This window comes from Lutzomyia longipalpis, chromosome 2 (assembly GCF_024334085.1).
Source record: "Lutzomyia longipalpis isolate SR_M1_2022 chromosome 2, ASM2433408v1".
Classification (NCBI taxonomy): Eukaryota; Metazoa; Arthropoda; class Insecta; order Diptera; family Psychodidae; genus Lutzomyia; species Lutzomyia longipalpis.
Window position 1 is genome coordinate 17,478,841 of NC_074708.1, and position 14,412 is coordinate 17,493,252.

General features: G+C 33.9%; 2 protein-coding genes across 5 annotated transcripts in view; one reads left to right on the plus strand and one right to left on the minus strand.

Annotated features, from left to right (window-relative positions):
* The window catches only part of LOC129791058 (alpha-N-acetylgalactosaminidase), a 25,491-nt gene extending 14,636 nt beyond the window's left edge, over nucleotides 1-10,855 (plus strand). The window contains exons 2-5 of the mRNA XM_055828970.1: nucleotides 2,678-2,863; nucleotides 8,812-8,986; nucleotides 9,076-9,870; nucleotides 9,966-10,855. Of these exons, the coding sequence (XP_055684945.1) occupies nucleotides 2,703-2,863; nucleotides 8,812-8,986; nucleotides 9,076-9,870; nucleotides 9,966-10,121 (1,287 nt within the window). The 5' untranslated portion in view covers nucleotides 2,678-2,702 and the 3' untranslated portion in view covers nucleotides 10,122-10,855. The remainder of the gene's footprint in view (nucleotides 1-2,677; nucleotides 2,864-8,811; nucleotides 8,987-9,075; nucleotides 9,871-9,965) is intronic.
* The window catches only part of LOC129791057 (6-phosphofructo-2-kinase/fructose-2,6-bisphosphatase-like), a 45,935-nt gene that overhangs the window by 22,510 nt on the left and 9,013 nt on the right, over nucleotides 1-14,412 (minus strand). The window lies entirely within an intron of this gene.

Sequence of the window (14,412 nt, forward strand, 5' to 3'; positions counted from 1 at the left end):
AAAATTGCGCCGTAAATAACTATTTATTATTGTACAAAAAAACAGAAAAGCTTCAACCTTATGTATAAGGCGGGCATATATTGCACACCCACCTACCCCCCTAACCAATGCTATGTCTCAGTAAGGCCACACAGGTAATGAATGATCTTTCTCACCGCGTTTGATCGAGCACGAGTAGCTTGAACTGCCTCTGACCTAAAATATGTTTGAAAATAATTGATCAGAATTTTAGTGCTTTATGGTGTTATAAACACACCAATTTGTACATTAAAGGCAACTCCCTAGTTGGTTTACAAAAAAATCCACAAGTTATATAAATTTCGCAGACTCCATTGCGAGAAACATAAATTTTAAGTGTTGAGTTGGAAGCGATAGAAGTTTTATATATAATAATGAAGAAGTACAAGCACGAATACCCCGTGTTGTTGTATATATTGTTATTAATTAGAAATAGTAGTAATCAAAGGCATATATATCACATTGCAAAAGAAACATAGAAACTCTCTCACCTCTAAATATGGACAATTCCCATCTACTCAGTACCAATTTATTTTACAACACTTGTGCTAATCTCATGTGGAATTCATCTCTGAAGCGACAGCAAAAATGTTTATGGACGCTTCGGAGATTTGTTAGTTAATTCCAATAAATGAAAAAGAATGGTGATGGTTAGAAAAAAATCATTGTCGAGATATTGATCGCACATCACGATATCGAAAGGTGTTAAAAAGTGCATGGAAGAAGGTTCGCGGGCCTCTGTAAGAAATATAAAATTGTGATATTTTATCGAATTCGCCTCAAGAAAATTCCCACCCACAACTTCTTGCAAAACACCCAACCACAAGAAATCAGCTGACATTGAGGCAAGTGGTACAAGAAGACAAATTCATCGTGCAAAAAAAATAAAATAAATAAAAATTGTGAATGAAGAAGAAAAAAAGCAGAAATGAGGAACGATTAATCACAATCAAAGTCAAAGAATGGGTGACGCTGTAAATATAATTCTTGTGCGGTGCTCATTGAATTCTACCATATATAAAACACCTCTCTGGGGCCCACTTGATGTTTCATTCACTCTTCGGCAAGAAATATAGGTATACATACATAACTCCCATGAACAACAAAGCCAAACAACATCATACATATCACTGGAAGATAGACGCGACTTCGCACAAATTGCATAAGTTTTGCGCTATTTTCACACGACCTTATGCAATTTTGAAGTTAGTAGCAAATACACAAAAGTCTTTCAATTTTGCCATATTAATTATCTATCCTGACTACATCAACTACACCACATATTCATGTTTTCACGTTTCTTTTTTTGTTTCTTCCCTCCTGTATCTATTCCGCGCACTTAATAAGCTTTAATTATGATATTTTGAGAAATGCCACGAAATCTCGCAAAAAATGCACCCAATACTCTATAACACTAGCAAATAAACATGTTGAATATTTTAATCGTTTCATTCTTGATCAATTAATCACATTTGAATTACAACGTCGGCGTGCAAAAAGTTGCAATATTTTACTCTTGTTAGATTCACCACACAAGACGTCAGCACAGGGTGAGACATTCCAGTGGCAATGCGATCTTTAATCACATCTTTAGGAGAAATGATTGCTTAAAAGTTATTTAAAATGATTTTCTTGTTCAAAATTCTAAAATAAGAATTTATAATCCTAATATTAAAAAAAATTACTTTACAATTTTCCTACAAGCTTTTCTACGTTTTTTGTGAATTGTGTGACAGGCAAACTCACATAATGAAAAACTCAGGTGAAACGTGCAAGAATGATAAGTACGTCACGCACATTTACCAAAAATTGTAAAAAAAAAAAACTTATAGAAAAATCGTATAGAAAGATTTCATTTCATATCATAATCCAGCCATTGATTTCTTCTGAAATTCATTCTAAAATTTAATTTTCTAAATGAAATTTAAATTACTCCTCCTAAGGTGAATTTTACCTGCAACACACTGTCTCTACCTGTAGGAATGAAATATATGTAGGTATGTAGATACCTACCACTTTAAATTATAGAAGCTGCGCATTGAGATTCACACAAATGTGGCAAAATGCATCTTAATCTTGCTTACGATCATTTTCTCATAATTGCACATTTTGCCATATTGTGTCAGTGGAACCTTCTGAGTGTTGTATATAAAATTTTCCTCATTTCAATCGGCAGATTTGCCCACCAATGACGACGACTATAGAAATCGAAATGATAGAATCAAAAATTATTGTATATTCTGCGGTAAAGTCCGCGTAACGTGAAATTACGTTTTTCTGCTTTTCTTTTACTTTATGTTTCTAATGCGAAAGCGAGAAGCTAACACACACCAGAAGAAATGAATCCAATTAAGTATATTTGCGGAAAATCGTGATAATGAAGATTTACAAGGTATATCATGTGTGCATTACTGCCATTAACTGCAAATAACACGTGGAATTGGCGCACAAGGAGTGAGAGTCAAAAGGAGAAGTCATAGAAAGAAGAATAGTTTCAGAGATTTGATGATTTTATGTGCGGCAAATTTAATTCCTCACGATGTTAGAAGAGTGTGAAAGTAGCATGACATTAATGGACTATTTTTCATCACTATATACATTCTTTGTTTTTTATTTGTTAAAAAATCAAACCTTACGTGTACCTTCTATTCCTTTCCAGATAAAAAAAAACTACTCAAAACGCCATGGAAACTTCCTTATGGTACAGCATTGTGATCTTTATAGCAATAACACAAGTTAATTCACTTGAAAATGGATTGGCACGAACACCACCAATGGGATGGCTGTCATGGGAGAGATTTCGATGTAATACAGATTGCGAAGGAGATCCCGACAACTGTATAAGGTAATTTCAACTAAATTCATCTTCCTAAATGGATGTACCAGACACACACACTAATCTTAAATACCAAATGCCACCGCGAGATCAGCTGAAAGGGTTTTCAAAATGCCCCTTCTGGCATCAAAAGGTCTCAAAAGGTGCCTTTCCAGCGCAGAAAATGCGATTCTTGAATTTTTGCTAAAAGTCATATTATGCCATCATATTGATTAGACTAATCTCTCGTACATATTGCTGTATTTTATATCGGTGTTATATAAAATGTTAAAGAATGAAGTATTTTTGATTAAAGAATATTTAATTAATGATATCGTGCATTGAATTACATCATCCAATGAACAAGTTCTCTGTAATATAAAAATCGAGAGTTTAAATTCTGTTGATGTTCTAAACATTTAATTGAAAATCTTTTTATTTATTCTCTTTCGTTCATCAATAGTTTTTAAGTTCAACTCTGGCAATTAATATTCATAAATCCTCTTAGCCCAAGAGTCTCGAAGATGTACTTAAAAGTCGGTTATTTCATGTGCAAACACCCACAATTTTGATGAAATTGCATTATATTATCTCTTCAAAACCACCCACATCATTCATCACATTGGCCATTGGATGGAGCAAAAGTTGATCTTCTTCTGCATAATACATGACCGCACTGAAACTCATTCCATATAAACTTCAAATTGTCTCTCAAAATAATCTCCCATCAACTTTGTGATGCAATTTAATATTCAATTATTCAGCGTGTTACATAAAATAAAGAAGCAGCACAACATGATGGGCATTCGATTGTGATCACTGCATCAGTAATCAATTGAATTTCTATAACAAAGTGGAACTTCGACAAGAATTTATGTTCATGCGGCAAATCAAAACACTTCCTGCATAATAGGCCAGTGGAATTAGCGGAAAATGACCCCAAACTTTTAAATAAATTCGGCCTAGCCAAATTTTGCACCATTTGATTCATAAAAATATAAGAAATTTTTTAATATTTACGTGCATGCTCTAAAACTTATGCTCATTTCAGAAAATGCGTTTGAAAAATTTTTCATACATTTTTCCATAGAAGCCATCGAAGCCATTGAACGAACATGCGACGTCGCTGAACTTCGTGTTCCGAAAAAGTATGATTTGACAGTTGAGAATTTTCGAGTAAATATTTTCATTTTTGTGGGGATTTTTTTTTGTGAAATAATGTGTGTTTACTTATTATTTCTGCATTATCTCATGTAGGAAGTACTTTTTTTAATCCTCGTTATAATTTGTTGAGTGGAAATTGTAAAAACTATAGTATTTTATGTGGTTTGTGTGAGCAATTTCTTGGAACACCCCAGTGACGTCACTTGTTCGTTCAATGGCTTTGGTGGCTTCTATGTGAAAATGTATGGAACTATTTAAACGCATTTATTGAAACGAGCATAAGTTTTAGAGCACTTAAGTAAGTATAAAAAGGTTTCTTATAATTCTTTGAATCAAATGGTGCAAAATTTGGCTAGGCCGACTTTATTTAAAAGTTATTTTACTTCTCAGCTGGCCTATAATAGTAACTTGCACCCTTTTTATTGTTATGTATCATGCAAAGGAAAGCTCTTTTGATTTCTTTTTTTTTTGTTTTACTTTTTTTTATTAACATCTTTCCTCCAATGTGGGCAAAAAAAAAAAAACAAACAAATGGGAGCATTTAGCAGCAGAAGCATGTACTACACATAAAATATTATATGTGTGTAATTTTCAATTAAAAATTATTGAGTATTTTCTCACGTTTATACCAAGTCGGAAAAAACGACATGAAAGTCGATTTTTTTTGCTGAAGCAAAGGATTTACATTTCTTGTACAAAACCAATGGTATTGTTTTGGTTTTGTACTTCATGAATAAATTTCTCTGGTGGAAAGTGTTCATGAAGATGGGTTTCGGGTACAGAGATAAATCTTCATCACACTGTACGTCTTTTAGGTAGTAAAGTACCCATGAAATTTTGCACTAAAAATAGAGGAGGTTAATTAAAATTTTTCGCTTTTTATACAGTCAAATTGCAATTATTAGACCATAACTGAAAAAATTGCCGAAAATATCGACTCAGCACAATTCCGACCAACATTGTGGGTGTTTTATCAGTTGCAATCTGTAGCGTTTGGTTGATGACGCCTTCACTACGGGAGTGCCTCATCCCGGATATGATTTAAGGCGGAAGACCACAAAAAAGTCTCCCATTTTTTTGACCACAAAATCCACAGAGAAAAGTGAAATTTTCACGAATTGGCATAACATGTTTTCCGCTCAAGAGTCAATACAAAGCACTTAAGTCACGGTGCTTTGGCTAAAATTGAATCAAGGTGAATTAATTTTCTCAAATTGATTTTTATAGCAAAAATATGAAGCAATAGTGATATGCAATGGCAAGAGTGAGATCAAAGTATAGCGAAACAATACGACCTTAACATTTTGAAGGAAAACGAAAGAAGTAATGAATGAAAAAAAAAACCTTTATTAAGAATAGAGTTGGAGCACCCATCATTACCATCATCGGGAGTGATCTGTCTTGGAAGCACGCGAAGAGAGAGGAACTCTATATTTCAATTTTAATTCCATTTGGTCAGCATCTAACCTACTTTTGATTGTATATTAAACAATAACGATCACTCTTCAGCCGATCCTCACATTTTTTTTCTGCGCCCAAAATACCAATTCCGCCCCTTGCATGAAGAAATTTTTCGTGAACAAATAACCAATTTTGGAAGGTGAGAAGCTCCACACGCACATTGATGAGATAATTATAAAAAGTCTTCCAAGTAGATTTTCTTTTAAAAAGGAATGATCATCTCTGAGCCATATATATGATAAAAAGCTCAGAAGAATGTGAACTCAACCAGGAATAGCAAAAGATATTTTTTAAATAGTTTATTTATTCCAATACCTGGACAATTTATGATCAATAAAATATGAATCGATAGCAAGATCCCATTGAAAAGTCAATAGAATGTCCCCCCACACTTTTTGCGGCGATCGTGCGGACGATGAGGTAACTCCTCGACGGGTAAAATGTCTTCCACATTAAAGCACGAGTCCCATTTGGAATAATTTAGAAAATCATTGGCATTTGTTGAGCGACGAGACTCAATATAAAATCAATAAAATTGAATGATGTAAAAAATTCTCAATCAGGAAAAGCGAAAACTTTGGTTGAAAGACAAGATACTTTGCAGAATTCTTTAATAGATTGTTTTTTAGGATTTAAAAAATTAATTTTAGAATAGAGAAATAAGATTACCTAATCAATAATTTAAATAATATATAAATAAAAACCTTTTTAAACTTCTTAAGTACAGATTGAAAACTTCTAATGTTTCTGAAGATTCTGTAATGTTACTAAAGATTCTTTAGAAACCCATTAATTGTTTCTGTGAATTAAAGTTTTTTCCTCTATTGATCTTATTTTATGCTTGTTGAGCTTAAAGTATTGGTCGCATGTAGAATGTAAAATGCTAAAGAACCTTGATTCAGATCCTGGGTCAAATGGGTCAAAATCTGAAACATTGCGGAAATGTTCTTCTTCTCAATCTCACGAATTCTGCGTGTTCTTGTTCAACAGGCAATGCAATAAAACGTTCTTCTCAGCTCCAGACTAAATTTCATGTGGGAAAATTTAAGAGCAGGAAATCGAAAGTTTGCCGACAAGGTACAAAAGAGTTTTGTTATTTGCCAAAATGACTCCCTCGTGCCTCAATTTGGTTTCCATTCATATTCCTTGTAATTCTTTTTTTTTCCTTCCAAGAAAAAAAAAACAATGCAAGCAAAGAGAAGAAATTTAATGTGTTATTTCAGAAGCTTGCGTAAGAATTCTTTGTACGATGATGTTGAGAATTTTTACTGGTAATTCCCCTCTGCAAAATTCATTTGCACACACTGAAAATGTCTTTACAATTGAGGGAAATATACGCAGAAAAAAATCCGCAATGTACCCAAACAAAGTGGTCAAAATGGCAAACAATAAAAAATTGTCTTTAACAGCAAAAATAAATAATAAGAGAACGTTGCGATCTGAACCACTAATTTATATTCAGACAGTCTAATTGTGTCAGTGTCAAGCACTTTTAATGTTGGCAACTCTATGTGAATTACTCGCCATTCAATACCATGCTGGTTGTTTTTTCCCTTTCATCGTGTACAAGAGAGTAACTCTCTGGGTATGGCAAGAGGGGTCAAAACCATAAGCCACACACGACATCGCGTAACTTTATTTTTTTCGCCTCTTCAAAACCTTCCCTACAGAGTCTTAATTTTCATGTCTTTAACGGACAATAAAATTCGTAATAACATCATCAAATTCAACCTCCCAAAGTCAGCATGCCAATTCCTCAATCTCTTGTCTTTCTAAGCATGGTGGTGGTGTCCTCGAAAAGACGAAAATTCGATTGACGCTTCTCCTGATGAAAAATGACGGGGAAATAGACGTTTTTTTTGTAAATTGAAATTGCATGAAAATTCAAATGAGTCAATCAATATGGTGGCACAAATAAGGAATATATCGGAAATCACGATCAACTTACAAATGATCTCTGCCTCCATGGCATTCTCTTCCACCACAAAACCTCTTATTTTTCGCGAGTCTTGTGCCACAAATTGTGCTTTGATCACTTTACGAAAGAACACGTGGATTGGACTTTTGTTGTACAGCAAGAGCCATTGCATGATCTCAACAGAGACGAAAAATTGTGATAAATTATCCATCATTTGTATTGTGGATGGGATTTTTATTGTAACCACAGAGATAGGGCATGTTCTTTAATATTTTTCATATTAGAAATTTCAAAAATTGAATAAGAACTAAGAAAGTCCTGAAAATCCTACAAATATAGATATATATACCTATATATATTTTTAATTTTACAGTTCTTTTTATGTTATAAATTGACAATATACTCTAAATCCTTTTACATGTCTTGTAAAACTTTAAAATCTTTTTTAAAATTACAAAAATTATTTAAAATAAAATTCCAAAACATTAAAAAACCTTTCAATCCTTAAAAAATGATTACTTCTTACACATTACAAATCTTTTAACTTTATATTAATAAATCCCTCAAAACCTAAAAATCTTTGCCTCTATCAATCTTGTAAATCCGTAATGAATCGTGAAAATTCCTTAAAAATCTCTTTATAAAACGCAAAAAAATCATAAAATGAAATCAAAAGTATGTATAGCTCAATATAAGAGATTCTTTCTTAATCCCATTACAATAGCTGTGATTCACAAGAAAGCAATAAGGAAATTGGTGAAAATGATAGAAGAAAAGTAAATTAGTACCCTAGGGGAGGTATCAGCTGCACTCGAGAAAGGTCATCGTGCCTTAGAATTATTTTTGTACCCGACGCAAGCACGCATGAATGAAATTGGCAATTTCTTCGATAAATTGCCCTTTGCTGTTTTCGCGCAAATATTTTCCATGACCGGCAGAGATAAGATATTTCATTGTTCAACAGGAAATCACAGAGAGAGTCCATTAATAAAATAAAAATTCTTTCCACTCACGATAAATCTATTCTGCTTCCCTTCCATTGCTCATTGAAGCAAAATATGGGATAATTTCATCGTGGATTTTTTATGCCCCAACGTATTTCTGGGTTTTAAAATATTCATCCGCCTAACTCGTAGGCAACACACGCGACATTTTCTACACCAAAAATATCAGTCACCCGGCATGTAACATAAAACGGACGAACAGAGATGAGTTTGCGCGGTATTTTTTTTTCACACAAGAACGCCGATCATAATTCTTTTCGCCACCTTGTTACCAGAGACACGCATGTACTCAATGTATGAGAGATACCATCATTTTATAATACCCTCACCTTCAATTAAATCGCCAATTTAAGTGCATTTAATTGCTGCTGATTTCTTACATAATTCATTACTAATGCATCTTTCTTGCATTTCTCTTTCCATTGAAATAGTGAAAATTTATTCCGGACAATGGCCGACTTGGTCGTGTCGGAAGGCTATGCTGCCGTAGGTTATGAATATATCAATGTGGACGATTGCTGGTTGGAAAAATCAAGAGGTCTCCATGGGGAACTCCTTGCAGACAGGAGACGCTTTCCACGGGGAATGAAGGCGCTATCAGAATACGTATGTTTTTTTTTAATTTAATCCCAAAATATTCCTTTTAAAAATAAATTCGAAAGTTTTATTAATTATATTTGTAAAATATTTTGTAGATTCACGCACGAGGTCTTAAGTTTGGTATTTATCAAGACTTTGGTAATTACACGTGTGCTGGCTATCCAGGAATCCTTGGATATTTGGGACAGGATGCACAGCAATTCGCAGACTGGGAAGTTGATTATGTGAAATTGGATGGATGCTACTCCCTACCAACGGACATGGATCACGGATACCCAGAATTTGGTCGTCATTTGAACGCCACTGGACGCGCAATGATATATTCGTGCAGTTGGCCTGTGTATCAGATTTACGCCGGAATCGCGCCAAACTTCTCCTCGATCATTGAACATTGCAACCTCTGGCGCAACTACGACGACATCCAAGACTCATGGGCCTCACTTGAGACAATCATCGACTACTACGGCAACAATCAAGATGCAATTGTACCCAATGCTGGACCAGGACACTGGAATGATCCCGATATGCTAATCATTGGCAACTTTGGCTTGAGCTATGAGCAATCAAAGACACAATTTGCCCTGTGGGCCATCATGGCTGCACCACTTCTTATGTCTGTGGACTTGAGGACAATTCGCCCTGAATTCAAGGCTATTCTGCAGAATCGCAAAATCATTGCTGTTGACCAGGATCCACTGGGCATCCAGGGACGTCGTATCTACAAGCACAAGGGCATTGAAATTTGGTCACGACCCATCACACCAATCTATCACACATACTACTCCTACGCTGTGGCATTTGTCAATCGACGAACCGACGGAACACCATCTGATGTTGCCGTCACACTCAGGGAATTGGGACTCATCTCACCATCTGGCTACAGAGTTGAGGTATAATAAATCTAATTTTCCTTTTTTTTTTTTTAAATTTTTTATGAAAAAGAATTTTTTGGGACTTGAAATAAATAAACTCCTTTCTCCTGCAGGACTTGTACGAGGAAGTTGACTACGGAGTACTCAGCCCACAGACGAAGATCAAAGTCAAAGTCAACCCATCGGGAGTGGTTATCCTGAGAGCTGATGTCCAGCCAGATCGCTACTCAAGAACACCCTACACACCCCTAAATTATTTTAGAGGATGATTCACAAATAACAACCCCTCCGCGAATTCCTAAAACTTGACACCTCTCCCTCCCATTTTTTCCAGTATCCTTTGCAATTTATCTTTCCCTCCCTCATTGAAACAACTTCTTATTCCTTAAAACAAAGACAATCTTTAGTTAAAAGTATAAATTTTTGTGTGTATGTGTAAACAATTTGCGGAATCTGTTTTTCTACCGCCTCAAGGAAAAGTCTTTGTAAATTTTTCTTGTAAGTTAAAATGCAAATATTTTTCTTTGTATTTAACTCCCAAAACAAATGCACGCATCATTCTTAAAGAAACAAGAATTAATTAAACAATATAAATTAAAGAAGACGTGCGATGAAATTTAAGAAGAAAATAAAGAAAAACATAAATAGCATAAGTTATTAAGCATTTCATGTGCCAGCTGTGTCAAGTACAAGGTGTGATGCAATTGTTACCCTTGAATTTAATTTAATAAAAAAAAGAAGATATCAAAAGAATAAGAATTAAGAAATGATCAAATTCAAATCCCTATACTTTTTTGCATCCAGTAGGACACGCAAAGTGTAATGAAATTTTTTTTTTAAATTTAAAATTATTATAGTGAAAAAAAATCAGTGAATTAAAATATTTTACTTTAAATAATAAAGAAAAACAACGTGTAAGCAAGGTGAGATAATCTCACGAGAGCTGTAGTGATGGCGAATGAGAGTAAGAATATAGAAATCTATATTTAAATTGATCACAAAACGACTCTTATTTAATCTCAAGAGAAACCCATTAAATCATCATGCATTAACACTCATGCAATTATAATTCTAGTACGAGAACTTTGAACCACCTGGCAAGAGACCAACTAAACGCATTGATGATCATACCGAGATAGTTTCATGAGTAGAACAACAGTATTGTGATCTTTGATCACATCTCGTACAATCAGCTGGTTTCCCTGATGCTACTGCGCCACGTGGTCTCGTCATTTAATTTCTTTACCCTCCATAACTATACACATAGCAACATTATCATCACATAGAACAACATCAATGCATTTTTCTTGAAGAAAATATCATAAACATGCCGCATAAGGAAAGAAGCATTTAAAAAGTAAGAAAATGCCGTTGGACAGGAAGTGATTCACGAAGCCAATCGAGGTTGCAATCGAATCTAATAAGCATTTTTAAGTGATTTTAAGTACTTAGACGTGAAGTATTTATTCACAAAATTACCATTGAAAGGGTACACAAAAGAAATTGCGATAAATTCTAACAAACATTATGCACATGGCAGATATTTTTTCTCTTTTTCTAAATATAGCTAAAATACTTCAACGTGCTGAGTTGGGGAGTTAAGAGCGATAAATTAGTGTGAATTCCAAATAAATATTATCTCTTATCGCTAGTTCAAGTGTTTCTTCACAGCAGAACAGCAACATTATACGCTAGAATGTGATGATAATATTCTGTTAACATTTCGTGAGACTTCAATAAAAATGTCACAGAAGAAAATATAGAAGCGTCTTTGTCACAAAGTTTCAAATAAAAAAGATACTTCGGTTAACCACCAGTTATCATGAGGAAAGAGACTATCGTAAAAAAACTGATAAAGAGATCTAAGTTTCACTACAATGAGTTGTATCCAAGTGCCTGAAAACAAGAAGCAAAGAGAACAATAACCCTCTGAATATTAAAGATTTTGAACTTTGAAGGATAAATAATTTGATTCATAATTTAAATCAATATTTATGTCTAAATGATGGGGACATTCACTTCACTTCTGATGTGTAAAATGACGTAGAGCTGCGAGACAGACAAAAATATTCTAAAAAACTATGATTCTATTAAAAAACTTCCTTTTTAATAAGCATTTTTTGATTTTTAATTATAAATGAGTTCTTTAAAAGTTTTAAGTCAATTACGCCTTTATTTGCTTAATATGTAAAAATATAAAATTAATTAACTTTAGGCTTCGTGAGTTCTGGTTTAAACCGAACCGAAAAAAGTACATATACGAACTTTTTTAAACCTACTTTCCGTTCACTTACTGACGTCTTTTAGAATGTCTTGAACTTCACCACAACCAAATCTGTCTATCCCACTGGATTAAAGCGGAATTCTTTAGGTTCCGGCTGAGATAATCTCATGGTTTTTGTATGTAAAAAAAATATTAAAAAGTTCCTCAATCATTAAAAAAAAACCTCCCAATTAAATTTTTTGAGCGTCTCGTTTCTTGATAAAATAGTTATCTTTTGATAGTTTCCTGGTGTAATCTTAAATCCATAAACTGCTACTAGTATAAGATTGGAGCGTGTGGTTACTAATTAAATGATTTCTTGTGGCTGGGTGCAAATTGAAGAATCACATTTCTGGCGGTTTGATCGATAACATATTTCGCCTTGCTCAAATTAAAAATAAATTCGCACATTTTGTGGTCACTTTCTTTTTATTTGCAGCTGTAAACAAAATTTTTAGAATGATTCCCCCGCTGACATGATAATTAATTGTGCTTCGGATGAATGGAATCATTCTTCTACTTTTTTTTTGCTCCATGCCCGGGATCACCTTTTTAACCTTGGTGGGCAAAATCAACAAGGAGGTTCTTCTCCTCCATTTGTTTACATGAGAGAATTTTTTTTATAATTCTGCCGAGAATTAAAATAGAATTTTTAGATTATTTTTTTTTTATTGCAACATCCGATGGTAGAGGAGAAAAAGTCACGTCGACTCTTCTTTGTCTTTCTTTTCATTCGAAAAATAAAAAAGCTAATGATGGTTTTTTTTAAAGCAACGTATTTGCCAACAATCCGACTAATGGGCGTGATCTGTGACATCATACAACCTCAAATTCGAGCCTCCAACAAAGTGTTTTAAATGTCAGACAGAGAGCCGCGAATAAACAAAAACGCGATAAAATGCTATAAAGGCACAAAAAGGAAAAAAATGGCAAGAAACTTCGAGCCATCGTTGGGAGTGCGAGAAAATAAAATAATAAAAGCTTTATTGAAGCAAATAAATAGCAAATATGATAAGGGGAAATGGCACAAGAAGACCCCTCTCTCTCATATCATTCTTTTTGATAAATTGATCAATGACCGGAATTGTTTCTAATTGAGAATTTTCGAGAAAAGAGATTAAGATGGTTTTCAATTGTTTACAATCTCTCTGCAAAAAGCTCTGGAAAAAGCCCATTTAATTATTTTGTTTATTTTTCGCAGCATCTCAAAAAAATTAAATTTCAAAATAACGATAATGCGAAACGATGGGGACACATTATTTATTTTGAATAATATTCTTTTCGTATAATTTCCTCATCTTTTCTCTTCAAGTTCATTGAGAAGAACAACAGCGGGAGATACTTGAATGAAATTGTCCTCCGCGTGACCCAGAGGGGTTTAATTTGACTGGATGATCAGTGAATTTATTGCCCCCTAAAATGCCGCATATCAAATTCCTCTGAATTTTATTAAATTTCCTTTCCCGCCAATTCAGCATTATTTGTAACTTTTCTACCTAAAAAAAACAAACAACATTTCCCACTGATAGCGTGCCAAAAGTACTGGAGCGATAAGACCTGGGGAAAAAAAGGCAAATAACGTCGCGTACGCGGGTGATTAAATTAATACCTTATCAATTGCAACGTGACAATTATTTGCTTTTCACACCTGACGGAGATTACGATCAACTCTTGAATCCCCGTTGACAATAATTACCCAGGAGCAATTTAAACTCTACTTCCCATCCGCATAATTTATAATCAAATCAATCAGGATAGAACAATTTAAATAACAATTTGCACGCGCGAAAACCTTCTCATGACAAAGAAATTTGCTCCTTAGCTATTCTTCACCTCTCACTTTGCGTTCTTTCTCTTTTACAAAATGCTATATATATTATTATTTACCCAACAGCGTCGCCAATAAAACCTTGAAGTCACACACATCGCCATAATTATTTATTCATGGACAATTCGACTGTTAACAGTATGAAGAAACTTCTTTTTTTTTCTTCACCGATCACATAAATCTCTTTGGACAGGCACGCTTAATTCCGGTTCCTCAACTACGTTCAATTGCATTTGCGCTTACTAAAGGCCTAATTTGGTTGAGCCAATGGCAAATTGTATATGAAACAATGATAGGAAAATATTTTCTTCAACGCACAAACTTGCAAAGAGTAGACACAGTGCATTGTAGAAAAATAGGAACAGTGAAGAAATTGAGTTAATAAAAATACTGAATAATCTGCTCTGAATAAGATAAAATTAGGACTTAAAACATAAACAAGAAAATTTTCTAGTTGAGAGAAAAGTCA